This window comes from Mugil cephalus, chromosome 22 (assembly GCF_022458985.1).
Source record: "Mugil cephalus isolate CIBA_MC_2020 chromosome 22, CIBA_Mcephalus_1.1, whole genome shotgun sequence".
Classification (NCBI taxonomy): domain Eukaryota; kingdom Metazoa; phylum Chordata; class Actinopteri; order Mugiliformes; family Mugilidae; genus Mugil; species Mugil cephalus.
The window spans coordinates 6,407,012-6,421,453 of record NC_061791.1 but is presented as its reverse complement, the minus strand read 5'-3'; the positions used below and the strand labels follow the sequence as shown (position 1 = coordinate 6,421,453).

At 39.7% G+C, this 14,442-nt stretch overlaps 3 protein-coding genes across 4 annotated transcripts; 2 read left to right on the top strand and 1 right to left on the bottom strand.

Annotated features, from left to right (window-relative positions):
* Positions 1–13: 13 nt before the first annotated feature.
* si:dkeyp-38g8.5 (uncharacterized protein LOC568385 homolog) lies at positions 14–2,787 on the bottom strand. 2 transcript variants are annotated; one of them, XM_047576024.1, is made up of 4 exons: positions 2,625–2,787; positions 1,850–1,943; positions 1,524–1,611; positions 14–1,437 (listed from the first exon to the last, which is right to left on the bottom strand). In XM_047576024.1, exons 1-4 carry the CDS (start codon positions 2,695–2,697, stop codon positions 745–747), a joined length of 948 nt encoding a protein of 315 aa, XP_047431980.1. In that variant the 5' UTR covers positions 2,698–2,787; the 3' UTR covers positions 14–744. The 2 variants fall into 2 exon arrangements, with proteins under 2 accessions (XP_047431980.1, XP_047431981.1); XM_047576025.1 differs by having other exon boundaries at positions 1,524–1,693; positions 2,625–2,655.
* A 420-nt stretch (positions 2,788–3,207) lies between these two features.
* On the top strand, positions 3,208–8,960 carry si:ch211-244b2.4 (uncharacterized protein LOC541512 homolog). Its single transcript, XM_047575513.1, has 10 exons — positions 3,208–3,277; positions 4,706–4,812; positions 4,966–5,137; positions 5,575–5,719; positions 6,038–6,170; positions 6,265–6,385; positions 6,513–6,582; positions 7,580–7,679; positions 7,771–7,891; positions 8,193–8,960. Exons 1-10 carry the CDS (start codon positions 3,262–3,264, stop codon positions 8,252–8,254), a joined length of 1,047 nt encoding a protein of 348 aa, XP_047431469.1. The 5' UTR covers positions 3,208–3,261; the 3' UTR covers positions 8,255–8,960.
* A 616-nt stretch (positions 8,961–9,576) lies between these two features.
* Positions 9,577–13,596, top strand: si:ch211-244b2.3 (uncharacterized protein LOC557230 homolog). Its single transcript, XM_047575593.1, is given in 14 exon segments — positions 9,577–9,626; positions 9,738–9,757; positions 9,844–9,883; positions 9,966–10,110; positions 10,567–10,711; positions 10,810–10,930; positions 11,021–11,099; positions 11,230–11,254; positions 11,257–11,301; positions 11,467–11,575; positions 11,658–11,721; positions 12,941–13,004; positions 13,227–13,341; positions 13,423–13,596. Coding segments are annotated over 14 exon segments (1,065 nt in total). The 5' UTR covers positions 9,577–9,595; the 3' UTR covers positions 13,485–13,596.
* Positions 13,597–14,442: the final 846 nt, after the last annotated feature.

Below are 14,442 nucleotides of genomic sequence, written 5' to 3'. Positions count from 1 at the left end.
ACAGTAGGCTGCGTTCGTAGAAATCAGTTTATTAAAAATCCTCAAATGGCATGTATGTTTCTGTTTAGTATCTTTTCATGACTGACAAAAAAAAAAGAACAACCAGTAATATATTGTTTAAATATGTTTGTTTTGTAAAGAAAAATGATAATAATATTAATATTAATGACGAACCTAACACTTTTGGCAATGTATGCTAGCATAAACTTATTGAAGCTGGAGCTCAATAAAGGGTAAATTGAGTATCTAATGCAATAAAAGACGCATTTAAACACCATCATTGGTTGTAAAGTCTATACTGTAATATATATATATTCACAAAAGAGAAAAAAAAATAATTTTTTTTACATGATCTGCAATATTTGGTATATTACACTTCAAAAAGACATGTTAACAGTGCACAGTAGCCAATACTGTCTAGAGTGGATCAACTTAAAGGCTATTGTTTGATTTGGGAGGGAGGGGCGTCGATTATGTGGGCGGGGTTAAGAATAATGCTAACAGCGTGCTAATGTGTGCTCTGTATGGAATAACCACAAGTGAATAAAGTCATTTTGAAGACCTCTCCGAACTAGGAGTGGCTCAACGTTTTCATTGACGGCTCATGGACAAGGAACATGTGGATTTTCAAAATGCGTGAGGGTGGAAACCGCCCAGAAAATTTGTTATCTCAGAGGTGCAGGTATTTTCCACGTACGAGAGGATTTTAGAACTTAACAGCATTAAATGGCTTTGAAGAGTTTCTTAAAAATGTTCAATAAGCCTTTCAAATAAATGAAGAAATCGCTCTTTTCTGTCCATTACGTCTGCATCTTTCCCCTCCTCAGTCCTTTCCTTCTGATAAAAAAGTCTCTCCAGTCTGATTTTCTCCCGCTCCAGATCCAACCGATCCCGGCACACAGCATCTTTGTCCTTCTCCACCATCACCCTCTCTTTCTCCATCAGCGCCTTCTCTCTCTCCAGCGTCGCCCTCTCCCTCTCCAGCAGGGCCCGGTCTCGGTCCAGGAGAGCCATCTCTCTGTCCAGCACGGCCCTCTCCCTCTGCAGCACCAGCTGCTCCCTCTTCATCACCTCCTTCTCCCTTTCCATCACATATCTTTCACAGTCCATCCCACTCCTCACATCGTTCAGTTCTACCTCTGTGCTGATGCACTCCTCTTCACGCTTTCCCTCCTGCGCCGCTGCCTCCTCAAAGGTCTCGGCTCCGTTTAGGGAAATCTCAACCTCCGGCCCGTCAACAACAAAAGCCGCAGCAGGGAATACCTTCCTCTTTTTGGGTTTAGAGATAGACAAGAAATCCCCCTTGTCGTAACTGGGGAGGACCTTGAGGATGGGAGCGGTGCCCTCCAGTCGACCTGCCATGGCGTCTTCCATCAGTGAGAAATAGGACCACGTTTCAGGGGAGACTTTCACCCCTTCTGGAGGAAATTTTAACTCCTGAAGAGACAGAGAGAGGTCAAAGATTAAAGAGAGAACTGTGTGCAAATGCTTTATTAATCTAGGTGAGGACGGAAAAAGTGTACCTTGTACCGCTTCTTCATGTTTTCCCATTTTTTAGAGGCTTGACTATGAGTCATCTTGTGTTGTAATCCCATGTGTTTAAGGATAGTCCTGCAAACATGACGTTTCTGAATGTTCGGCTGCGGCAAATGGACAACCGATGACCCCCTAAAAGGTGCAACCCTCAACTCTACTGAGGTTAATATGAAAACAATATAAAATATGTAAATACAATTAACTGATTTGAATAAATAGACAGTAGAGGAAATGGAAAAACATAATATCTTCCACTATTACTTCCTGCTCCACATATTTCTAAGATCAAGAGAGCTTTGATGTGCTGCCATACCTCCATGCCAAAATAGAACTGTTTCTCTTTCCAGAGAAGAGGTATTGATTTGAAACCCTCAGCTTCACCAATTCCTCTATTTCTTTCTTAGTCGCTGAAAGAAAGAGAAAGAAAACATAAGATTAATAGAATAAGTTACCGAAAGTGTTGAACATTATACCAGTATGCAAACTGGACTACAATAAATCTTTAAACATAGTCAGATAATCGTTAAAAGTGTTGAAGAATCAGACGCTCCAGTTAATTGAAGGCACTCCGGATTGAGCCGTAAACGAAGTCGGTGTCGTGAATCCTCGCGCATGCGTATTAGACTAAAGTTTTATAAACCATTATCCTTGCTAACCGTTGTTCTTGTACAAACGGTTCTACTTCAGTTTAATTAGTGATTATATGCAAGTGGTTTTATGTTTCGGCAAACTACAAAAAAATGCAGTTATGGCTCGTTTGCAAACCATGTAGATAAAAGCAGGGGGCGTTACCAAAATGGCGGCCCAGTGGCAAGACTTGGTTTAAAGGACTGGTCAAATACACACTTATCACACAGTGTTCACGCTATAATTATGTATTTTACAGCCGAAACAACAAACAGAAACTCCATAAACAGCGAATGCTGCCTGAAACACGTTGGTTAACTCACTTACAGTAACTTTTATTGTTGGATGAAGGCAGCAGGCTTGCTGTACTCTAGCAGTGGAGCACACTTCCTAGGTGCCCTAGACAGCTCCATCTGAGTTGTTGGCTTCATTTAAAAACATTTCCTGTCGTCTGTACTCACGTTTATATGTATACTCCACGAGATTGGCTCTGTCCTGCGTGGCGTTGGTGTAAGCGTGATCTTCGTATTCCATGTTTTCTAGCTTTCACCTCGTAGAAAAAGACTGCGTTTGCTTCGGAGTGACCCTACCTTCTTCTTCCCGGTTTTTTATTTAAGTGCACTTGGTCGCCACCTATAGATAAGGCAGCGTAAACGGTGGATTCAGCTCACTACCGCCATCCAGTGCGGTGGATGTTCAGCACCCAATAAAATACATATTTTATTTTATTTTATTTTATTTTATTTTATTTATACAAAAATATATTCAACAAACGAATGAAGAAAAAAGATATAATGGCTCTGTAGCTTTCCATTCAGCGAAAGTTGAAACTACTAAATTTATAAATACATGATTTGCATACTTAAATGTCTTGCACTTGTTATAAACTGAAAGAAAATATATTGTATACTTATAGCAGGCTATCAAGTATTTATTTATTTTTCTGTTTACTGGCACACCAAGTTTTTGTAGTAAACTATAAATAGATTTTCATGTGTAGGACACATAAGCAGGACGAGCTCTTTGCAAAAACTGGGCGTGGCTGGTCTATTTAGTAAAGACGCTTTATGGAAACGAAAGTGTATTCTAAGCTACAGGATGGCGTCCGCTGCTCGTAAGTCCCTTTAAGTATTGTTTGAGTTATACTGTGCTGTATCATTATTTCTGCCATTAGATGATGTGGTTTGTTTATTTATTTATTTAGTGTTTATTTATAGGCATTCCATTTCCCCTTGTATGTTCTTCTTTATTTTATTTTATTTTATTTTTTATTTGCCACTGGATGTATTGTATGAGACTTCTCGAGTTAAGGCAGATCTTTAAATCGAACAGGATCGCAGAGCTATAGACTACTCTCTTATTACGAAAACAGTGGCAAAGACGCAACTGAACTCTGTGTCGAGCTCACAGATAACTCGCGAGTGGTGATTTACAGTTAGTTTCACTTTCGTTTTTTAGTAAGTTCTATTTCAAACCGGATCACCCAACAGTTGTACTGCAAATTCACACGTTTGTTGAAATGCTCAGGTGCAGACTTTTAATTAGCTTTGACTTTTCTAACTTTTAGAGAATAACCATGTATAGAATAACGCCATGTAATCAAGCAAGTAAGCAAGTAAATATGCTTATAAAGTTATTTAACTTCTTGACTTTTGTGTTTATTAAACTACGACAGCATAGCAGGAAGAAATGTTACACTAATGCAGAGATATCAAATCACCCACATCACGCTGCTTGTTATCCTTGGATTTCTACAAAGTAACTGGAAACATTGTTTCCAGACCTAAAATCTGAATAAACACACACAAATCCAAAAGGAACTAGTGAAGTCCAAAACCAAGGCAAGAACACAAACAGAGAACTTGGCAGAGAACAAATGGGAACGCCATGGCTATACAGTATATACACACACACACAGGGCAAATTAATGAAGGTTGAGCACACGAGGAAAAACCAATCCAACAACCAAAGAATGGAAAACACAGGCCAAGAAACACCAAGGAAGTACTTTACTCAAACACAAAGAAATTCAAACAGGGCCACACAAAATGTTCAAAATTCAAAAGCATTACTGCATCCGACCTTTAATCCTTGTGCTGTGTCAGTTAAGGCTAATGGTGATGCAAGTTGTGAGGCATGAGTAGAAGTTTTCATCTTTCTTGCGTCACCAACAAATACACCATGGATACCAAAATCATGCATCTAGTTTAAAAACTAGTTTTAGCATCCTTTACGGCCTCCGCAAGGGTGAGAAAAGTTTCCACAAAACTACGACTGCGTGCGTCTGTTTCGGAAAACTGAGAAACCCATTTCAACAAATAGTTATTCGTGTTATCACTGTAGGCTGCGATACTGGTATTTACCTGCAGAAACTGGGTTGAAAGAGCAGATATATTTCTGTCCAAATACTTTTGGTCATAAAGTGCATGTTTAGATCACTTCCAGGAATGTATTGTATGATAAATGCATTCCCTCTCTTTTAAGGTATTTATTTAACTAACCTAATAATTAAACATATGCATTTTTTCATTGTTTTGTGCAGAGTCTGATTATGAAGAGGATTCTATCAGTGGATCTGAAATCAGTGTCAGTGGCAGTGACATCGACAGCGACAGCGACAGAAGTTCAGATGTGGGATCTGCCTCTCAGGTTTGTTTTATGGCATCACCTGCTTACATGCAGTCCACACACTTTTCCAAATGTTGCTGAAAGGTTATTGTCATTTTGCTAAATTCTTGTAACACACATCTATATTTACACAACTAATGTAAAAACCTGCATATATATTTTTTTCATTCTAAGGTTGAGCCCTGCCGGTATTACAATAGGGGCAGCTGCAAGAATGGCAAGAGATGCGCTTACATGCATGTGTGCAAGTATGCCCTGAAAGGAAACTGTCGCTACGGGTCGAACTGTAATCTGAATCACCAAGTGGGTGGAAGGGCTTCCTCTGGTTCAGGCAGCAGATCTGCAAGTAAGAAAGAAAGAAAAAAAAAATATTACATATGTTTGTCTTTGCACCTGACCTCCTATTGGTACTCAAAGCTCTTTAAATTCAAAATGACACATTTACCCACTCATTCACACAAACACACAAACATTCACACACGATTGTCAGACCCCAGGAGCAACTTGGGGTTCAGTGTCTTCAGATGTGGCATGTGGTCAATGTACCAGGGAAAAAACTGCATTAATGTAACTCCGCTATAAATATTTGTATTGAAGTCATAAATGTGATTTGAGTTAATTATCAAAGCTCAATTAAGCAACGTCTACAGTTCATATTTTATAGTACAACACACTGCCTCATAACTGTTTCAACACATGCAACAATTTCATCATTAGAATAGTAATTAGTCTCCTTCACACTCTGTTTTGGTCTTAATTTCTTGTTTTGTTTTTTTTTAATAGACCCAAAACTAACTGATGGGCGATACTTCCAGTGGCAACTGAACAATGGAAATGGCTGGCAGGATGTTGAGAATGATCACGTTATTGAGGCCCAGTACTCACTGCCCCACACGAAAAGCATCAAAATCTACAACACACAATATGGGTGAGAGTCAAATGAAACATGTGTAATTGTTGTAAATAAAAAGAGATTTTTTATTTTTAATGTTTGTAAAGACACATATGTATTTTTGAGACATTTATCAGAATTATATAAAGTATATTCATCACCATGTCTTCAGGGAATGTACACAAAAGTTGGTCATGGAGTTCCACTAGGTTTTGTGCTGGGGCCATTGTTTTTCTTCTCTTTCTGAATGTAGCACTTTTTAATTTTTCACAGTTACACAGAATGTGATAATAAAAAAAAATAAATAAAAAATGGCATTTTAATTACATTTATGATCAATCTGTCTCTCTTCAGGGCAGTGAGCATAGACTTTAAAAGAATGAAAGTGTATGGAAAGGATCTGAGAGTGAGACGTTTGGATGACGGCAGTACCACGTGGCTCTGGTACTGCATGTTACGTCGCAAGTGGATCAATTATGGAGCTAAGGTATATCGCATGAATCCAAATAATATTGATTCTTTGTTTCTATATTGTTACTATATTGGGATTTATTTACTTTTCTTTCTTTTTTTGTGGAAAGGATTCGAAGGGCAACTCCACTCCTGTGAAAAGCTCAGACATAGAGAAAAAGTTCCAGAGTGACCCAACCAGCTCTTTCACTTTCACCATCGGTAGCGAAACCTTCAGGATTAAATTCAAAGGTGAAGTTCACTCAGGATGAGGCTTTTTTTTTTTTTTTTTTTTACGATTAACATCCAACTAGATTTAATGTCTAGAGCATATTCTGACTTCACCTTAAACCTCATATCTTATTTTTTCTTTTGTTAGAAATGCAACAGGTGAGTCAAAAGAGGAAAAGGAAAGTCACCCGTCGACCACAGTACCGGCATCAGGCAGGGTGAGCTTGTACTTTGTTTAATGAAGTTTAAAAGTCATAATAATGATAATATATTTTTTCTGGTTTGTGTTTTACACCTTTAAAGGTTTACACCTTTGTTCAGAACTGCAAATCCTAGTTGGGACTTGCATCAAATGTAAAAAACAAACAAACAAAAAAAAAAAAACAGAATGCAGTGATTTTCAAATCTTTTACAAAAGAACAATAAGCATCTATCATTATCTGAACAGGGAGTAGTTTTTGGGTAAAAAAAAAGTATTTCCAACAATTATTTGTCGACACTGATTATTTCACTGTATATTACAATAAAGTCACCAATATGTATAAAACTGTTTATTTTAATGCAAACACTTAATTGGAAACCATAAAATCCCAATGTCCTAAAATGAGTGCTTGCAAATTTGTTAAATTTCCGTGTCATATCAAGCTAGAAACGTTAAGGTCTAAATGAAGCAGAATAAGCTGCCACAAACATAAACCTGATGGCCCATATGAGGACGCCGGGTCTCAGGAGGTTAAAAACTCACACAATCTTGTGAGACTCAGGAAGACTGTTGTCAATAAACACAGTTTGTTGCTCAGTAAAAGGAAAAGGGAAGGTGATGTAACACAGTGGTAAGCTTCTCTGGAACGTGTGAATATTTGCAAGAAAAAAAAAACAGTTTATCAGTTTGAACATTAAACATCTTGTCTTTGTAGTGCATTCAATTGTTAATCAATCACTGTTTTCTGTTTTTATTTATGTTTTGCAAATTGTCATCAGAATTGGTATTTGTATTTCAGTGTCTTGCTGAGAGATGTGTTAAAGGATCAGAATCAATCCCACCTCTCTTTTATTAAGCTAACAGAGACCAGTTAGCTTAATAAAAATAAACAAAATCTGTATGCTAATCTATGCTAGCTTGGGCCTGGTTTCATTACCAGCATTAAAGTGGTGTCAGTCTTCAAATGTCTTCAAATGTCTTCAAATGTCGTGACTGAATCCCTTTCTGATTAGTCCTCAGGTAGTCCAAGGTTTGCAGAATCTTACGCTGAGCTCCAAACCACAGTGGCAATTTGAGGGAAGAGGAGGAAAGTGGCACACTTTCAAACACAGGGTACGCCGTCCATGTGGACTGATGTCAGATATTTAATTCATAAATTAGGTTTATGAGATGACCAGTGATTTGACCGCCCTTGTTTCAGCAGACAGGAACCTCAACCGAGTGTTCGGTCACCAGCGATGACATTGAGAGACAGTACCAGCAAAACCGCAGCGGCAGTATGTCTTTCACAGTGAATGGACAGTCCTACAAGCTGGACTTCAGAGGTTTGTTCATAATACTGGATGCTACACTTTTTTTTTATCTTAAGTTTTCTAGAAAAATGGCTTTCATGGAGGTAAAATTTAACCAAAGTAAATATGAATTTGACAGTATAGTTGTATTTACGTGTGACTTAACTTCACGCTAAGCTAACACCCGGCTGGTTGTAGCTTCGTATTTAGCATACAGGTTCACTAACATCAAGATCTGCCGCTAAATAAATAAATTTACATATATCCTAATATACCAATATATTGGTATATTACTTATAATTGATTTTTTTTTATTAATTGTTATTTTCCACAGCAATGACCCAGGTTAACCTGAAGAACACGCAGAGCCGCAAGATCAGACGTGTCCTGGTGTGAGCATTAACACTCGTATCAGAGGCTCAGTGGGACAGAAGTCTGTATCGCTGCACTCAACGCTACGTTGCATACCACTCTGATCTGAGATCCTTGCATTTTACTATTACTTTATGTTTGGATTTTACCGTTGGCTTTCAGATGGTTTGTCATTACTGTAATTTAAAATTGTGTTTACATCATAAGGTTGAATTGGCACAATAGCACACAGCAAAATGCTGCCTGACAAACTTATTTTTTGCTGCTAAGTTGATAGTAGAAAAACAGAATTATAAGACACAATATTTAGTTTAGCAGGGAACATCTACACTGCCTCTTTTGATATAATAGAATTAGACATATCTGACTTCACTAATGCCAACCGAAAGAAACTGTGCCTCACTGGTCATTGAGTTTTGTGCTCTTGTGTTATGCCTCATGTTAATATGTTGCTTCCTGTGCCAATGCAATCTTCTTAATTTAGGGCTCATCAAGTTGTTGCGTCAAATTTCTAATGCAATAGATGTTGAATGAATTAGACATTATTATTATTATTATTTGCTTTTAATTTTGAGCTACTGGGATTAAAACCAAAGAATGCCAATGTTTCAGCTTCCTGCAGTAAATATTAAGCAGTACAGTGAATTCTGTCCATTGTTTTTTGCTGAATCCATCTGGGAGGAGTGTATGATTGTATAAAATAAATAAATAAAGTGATAGGGTAGTCTTATGGTTATGTTTTCTTGAGATCAGGTAAGAAAACAATAAAGGTGAATGAACTCGTGTCTGATAAATGGATGGTGAAAAAAACATGAAAAACAGGTGGGACATTCTGTGGAGTGAAAGCTATATGAAAGTCCTGCTCTGATTCAGTTATCAGGAATGCAGAAATGATCTGAAGAAACAGAAACTGTTTGCACAAGGTTGCAAACATATTTATTTATGCTATAAAATGCTGTAAAGTTGGACTTTTGAACTTTCGAGACTCAAGGTGGACTGACCCGCGTTTGGATCAAGACTCCATGTGGCAATTCAAGGAACTGCAGATCTTGGCGCTTCGACTTTTGGTGGACCCCAAATGGCACCCAACCAGAACCTCAAGTATTCCAACAATAACAGAAAATCGTTGTCATTATGACATTTTCCCACATTATTTTTGTCATATTAGGGGCTTTTGATTCCCCACACATAAACTCTGAATCATCTGGCTATAACCATAATTAAGACAGCAATAACAGAACTCATATGTACATATTTACCGGGCCCCTCCCTGAACCTCTTCCTGAATCTGCCACCGCCTGTGGGGGTTTTTAAAACAACATGTGTGCGAGCTGTCTAGCCCAGAACTGAAACTGAAAGCGTTAAATGACAAGACAACCTCAGCGTACGAGCACAAGTAAGTAAAGAAGGATTTCAATCAATTAAACCACGTAATGTTTTTATTATAATCACACGCGCGTGGCTCTGAATGCTTGTTTAATCTGCCCTTTTCGTGTTGTTGTTACAGTGTATTTCCCTCAGATCACGGTAAGTCTTGTGATTCATTGTGGGATGTTCCTCAGTGGTTCACTGCTTTGGGATTTGTACAGCGTTTAAATGTTTGATGCTTGCAGGCGAATGAAGAGGGGGCCGGTGTTTTTCAGGAGGGTGTAGGTCTGTATGACACACCGTTGCTGCCTCATTTACAGCAGGCAGGCAAATACAGGACATAACAGAGAGACAATGTAAGACTTAGTTTCACATTTCACAGGCAGCGGGAAGCATTACGAGTGGCAGCTCTGCGTTGGTCATCAGTGGCTGAGAATAGACAACGACCATGTGATCGAGACTCACTACTGCCAGCCAGGAGCAAAGGGGATCACAATCAACACCAGCCACGGGTCAGTGTCAGTTTGATCTTATTTTAGCTTTCAGTGGGTTTAAAGTTGAACTTTACCTGAAGGGATACGTGACAATCACAAAGCAGTTATTGCAATCTACGATTTGCATCTAAGGACGTTGACAAAAGTGATGATGGTTTGCAAGATACCGATACCAAAGCTCAAAGGAGGACGTGCACCGATCAGCCACAACATTATGATCACGGACAGGAGAAGTAAATGACATTATCCATCTTGCGACAAGTTCTGCTGGTAAACTTTTAGACCTGGCATTTATGTGGAGGTTACCTAGACATGTACCACCCACCTAGATCCCCAACCCATAGCAGTGACACTCCTTGAAGGCAGCGGCCCCTCCCCTCGACCCATAGGAGCCAAAGGGCCCCCAGCAGCGCAATATTAGGAAAGGTTGGTCATAATGTTATGCCTGATCTGTTCGTTTATGTGTTTCCACAGGCAGGTGTTCATAGACTTCGATACGCTACAGAGCCTTGATGCGGCTCTGAAGGTGCAGAGGTTAAGCTTCCTGTCTCACGGCCAGACGGAGGACATAGGCTGGTACTACAGAGACGACCAGCTGTGGTGTGAATATGGGTCCCAGGTGAGGACAAATCAAATAAATAAATAAATAAATAAAAAAGTTCATGTGATCTTCAATGCCTTCTCACTGTGCGTCTCCTCCTCGTCCTCCTTCTTCAGGGCTCCGGCAGGTTGTCCTCATCACTCAGCAGCGCAGACATTGAACGTCACTTCACGCTGCAACCTCAGGGAACTCTCAGATTCACAGTGGGCTCTACGAGCTACTCGCTTGACTTCTCCAGTGGGTGGCATTTACATTGATTTCTCAGTTTCATCCAAAAAAAAAAAAAGTTTCTTTTATAAACACATAAATCTAATGTTAACTTTGCAGCCATGACCCAAACGAACCTCACCACCGGCTTGCAGAGGAATGTGCGCAGGCGTCCGAAATTTACCTCCAGCACTGGAAGGTAAAACATTTCTACTTCAGTTCCTGCAGATAATGGATTAGTTGCACTGAGAGGACAGCGAGGAAAGTCAAACCTCTGATGTAGGAATATACCTGTGGAGAAATGTGACGATCGTTTGACGTCTCTGCAGCGTACACTCCACCTCAGTCCCAGGTGGGAGTTCATGGGAGACGAAGGGGAATGGATTGAATACCAACCACATGTAAGTGGGTCATCCAGCAGTTTCGTGTGATTGATGCAGCAGCTTTGTGAATGAAAGCACGTTAATAAGTTTCATAGTTCATATGCAGTGGAGCCTTTCTACTTGTCTTAAAGTGTTTTTTGAGTGTGCGCAGGCTCCGTGACGCTTGTTTGCATGTGTGTGCAGGTATGTTCACTCGACAGCGCTGCCATCGAGACACAGCACCAGCTCAACCCTCAGGGCCAGCTGCACTTTAACGTCAACAACAGATACTCATACACGCTGGATTTTTCAAGTAATGCGCGCACGTGGATATTTCTGTCGAGTGTTGCGGTTTAAATTCTCACTGAAACGCCCTCTGCACTGGTTTATCACAGGAATGTGCCAAATCAATAACAAGATCGGGACTAGAAGGGCAGTGAGGAGGATTCAGCAAAACAGGTAAATTACGTATGTTTGCGATGTGCGGATCGATACATGAAACATCGATACTTCCGATACCAGGTCTTTATGCGCTAAAAATCGATTCTCAAATCGAAATGTCGATACTTTCGATTCCTCAGTCAGGTGATGCAGTAACTAAACTATTGAGTTGCAGCGACACAACCAACCTTGTGGAAAAACCTCAGGCTAAACCACAACACAGAATACGAGGTATTGATGATGAGGAGGACAGAAGAAGAGAGCGCAGGGTCACAATTAAGATGCAAGTTTTCATTTTATAGTAGTTCTTAATAATTAGACAATCATTTATTTTTATGGTCTTATTTTATCATTCCTTTTTTTTTGAAACACCATTTCGACATATTTTGTGTGATTGTGTCCTCCTGTTTGGTTTGTCTGTTGTCGTATTAGCTCAGTAGCTACCTCAGTATACTTCCTAGTTTAAAATAAATAAATACATTACTCTGATGTCTTGCATTCTTTATGATGCTATGATATGAAATACTGGTTTACCAGACACATTGGGCTGTATTTACAAAAAGGATCGGTATCGCCGATATCAGCCTGAATTTTACTCAGTATCGGATCGGAATGGAAATCGGTGGTATTGGACATCATTAACGTATGTAGTAAGATTCAAGCTATTTATACCTGTCTTTTTTGCCAGTCTGGTTCATTTTTGTTTCTACTTCACTTCACAATGGCTACAGAAACTTTTGCCAAATTTTTGACGAGTCATAGACATGTTCGTATCTCCAAACCTCCTCAGTTAACCTTTCCTCGATGTCTTCCGTCTTTATTAATCGGAAACAATCAATCCAGAAATTTGCGGAGATCGGAAAGCAGCCGGAAATACTAAAGCGGAAACACGCTACTACCGAGCTATGGACTACGGCTACAGCGCTGGGGTCTGCGTACGCTCTGTTGCCGTAGCTACGTGTCAAACTGATGCAAAAGTCTAAACCATCTTTTAGTTTGGTGACTTTAAATCTTCTTTGCATGTGAAAAACAGAAAATCTATAAAACCTTCACACACACATTTCCCCTCAATTTAAACAACTGTCCATTTTAAAACATCCTGCAACTTCAGTCACTATTATTTTTAAGTTGGGCTCTACAAGGCAAAATGATTTATAAGGACACATTTTCCCCTTTAGTAGACCATTGATTTGTTGCTGTTAATATTATTATCATCTTTTAATCTTGTGTTTTTCAGTTCAGGCACGGTGCCACGATGGCAGTTCCAAGACGTCGATGGAGTCTGGAAGGATTATTCTAAAGTAAGATTTTTCCATAGACTTAGGCAGATTTTAATGAGGGAAAATAAATATATTATCAAGAGCAATCCCATACATCCATAAATAACTTTGTGACAAGACTAAATGCCGTGCTCATATTGGCCATAGTATTATGACAGAGTTACGGTCTGGTCTCAATACAAAAACTTTGAGGGTGGATCGGGTCGAGTGTGCGTTCTTTACCGTGTGGTGTTGTTGATGTAGGGGTTTCGTCAGTGCAGCTCTTCCAGTCAGGACATTGAGCTCCAGTACCAGCTGAACCCATCAGGCACCATGACGTTTACCACCAACAACTTCAGCTACGAGATAAACTTCACAGGTGAGCGGCAAACGTGCTGCGACATCTTCAGTCTTATCCAAGTTATGAGGATTTTTAAAAGTGTCTTTGTGTCTTTTGCAGCCATGACTCAGAGGAACCGGTCCACAAACACCACCAGACCGGTGAGAAGACTTAACCAGTGACGACAACAGATTTAAAGGTCAGGGGTCCACTTCATGTCGATCACTGCCTGCCTCAGGTTATAAACACACTGGACAGAGTTTTTTAAATATAAGATATATAAAGATCCCTCTACAGGTGCTGGCCAGTAAATTAGAATATCATCAAAAAGTTGAATTATTTCAGTAATTCCATTCAAAAGGTGAAACTTGTATACTGTATACTTTCCTTCCACACATAGTGATATATTTCAAGTGTTTATTCATTTTCATTTTTATTATTACAACTGACAGCTAATGAAAACACCAAATTCAGTATCTCAGAAAATTAGAATATTCTGAAAAGGCTCAATATAGAAGACACCTGGTGCCACACTAATCAGCTGATTAACTCAAAACGCCTGCAAAGGCCTTTAAAAAGGTTCCTCAGTCTTGTTCTGAAGGCTCCACAATCATGGGGAAGACTTCTGACTTAACAGTTGTCCAAAAGACGACCATTGACACCTTGTACAAGGAGGGCAAGACACAAAAGTTGATTGCTAAAGAAGCTGGCTGTTCGCAGAGCTCTGTGTCCAAGCACATTAACAGACAGGCGAAGGGACGGAAAAAATGTGGTAGAAAAAAGTGTACAAGCTCTAGGGATAACCGCACCCTGCAGAGAATTGTGACGACAAACCCATTCAAAAATGTGGGGGAGATCCACAAAGAGTGGACTGCAGCTGGAGTCAGCGCTTCAAGAACCACCACGAAGAGACGCATGAAAGACATGGGATTCAGCTGTCGCATTCCGTGTGTCAAGCCACTCTTGAACAAGAAACAGCGTAAGAAGCGTCTCGCCTGGGCCAAGGACTGGACTGCTGCTGAGTGGTCCAAAGTTATGTTTTCTGATGAAAGCAAATTTTGCATTTCCTTTGGAAATCAAGGACCCAGAGTCTGGAGGAAGAGCGGAGAAGCACAGAATCCACGTTGCATGAGGTCCAGT

What these genes read in the sequence shown, in the direction of transcription:
- si:dkeyp-38g8.5 (XM_047576024.1), bottom strand. Translation starts at nt 2,697, where the DNA reads ATGGAATACGAAGATCACGCTTACACCAACGCCACGCAGGACAGAGCC. An exon ending in CGTGGAGTATACATATAAAC is followed by an intron (nt 1,944 to 2,624) that starts GTGAGTACAGAC and finishes TCTTTCTTTCAG; the next exon opens with CGACTAAGAAAGAAATAGAG. An exon ending in AGTTCTATTTTGGCATGGAG is followed by an intron (nt 1,612 to 1,849) that starts GTATGGCAGCAC and finishes TCATGTTTGCAG; the next exon opens with GACTATCCTTAAACACATGG.
- si:ch211-244b2.4 (XM_047575513.1), top strand. An exon ending in GGATCAATTATGGAGCTAAG is followed by an intron (nt 6,171 to 6,264) that starts GTATATCGCATG and finishes TTTTGTGGAAAG; the next exon opens with GATTCGAAGGGCAACTCCAC. An exon ending in CAGTACCGGCATCAGGCAGG is followed by an intron (nt 6,583 to 7,579) that starts GTGAGCTTGTAC and finishes CTTTCTGATTAG; the next exon opens with TCCTCAGGTAGTCCAAGGTT.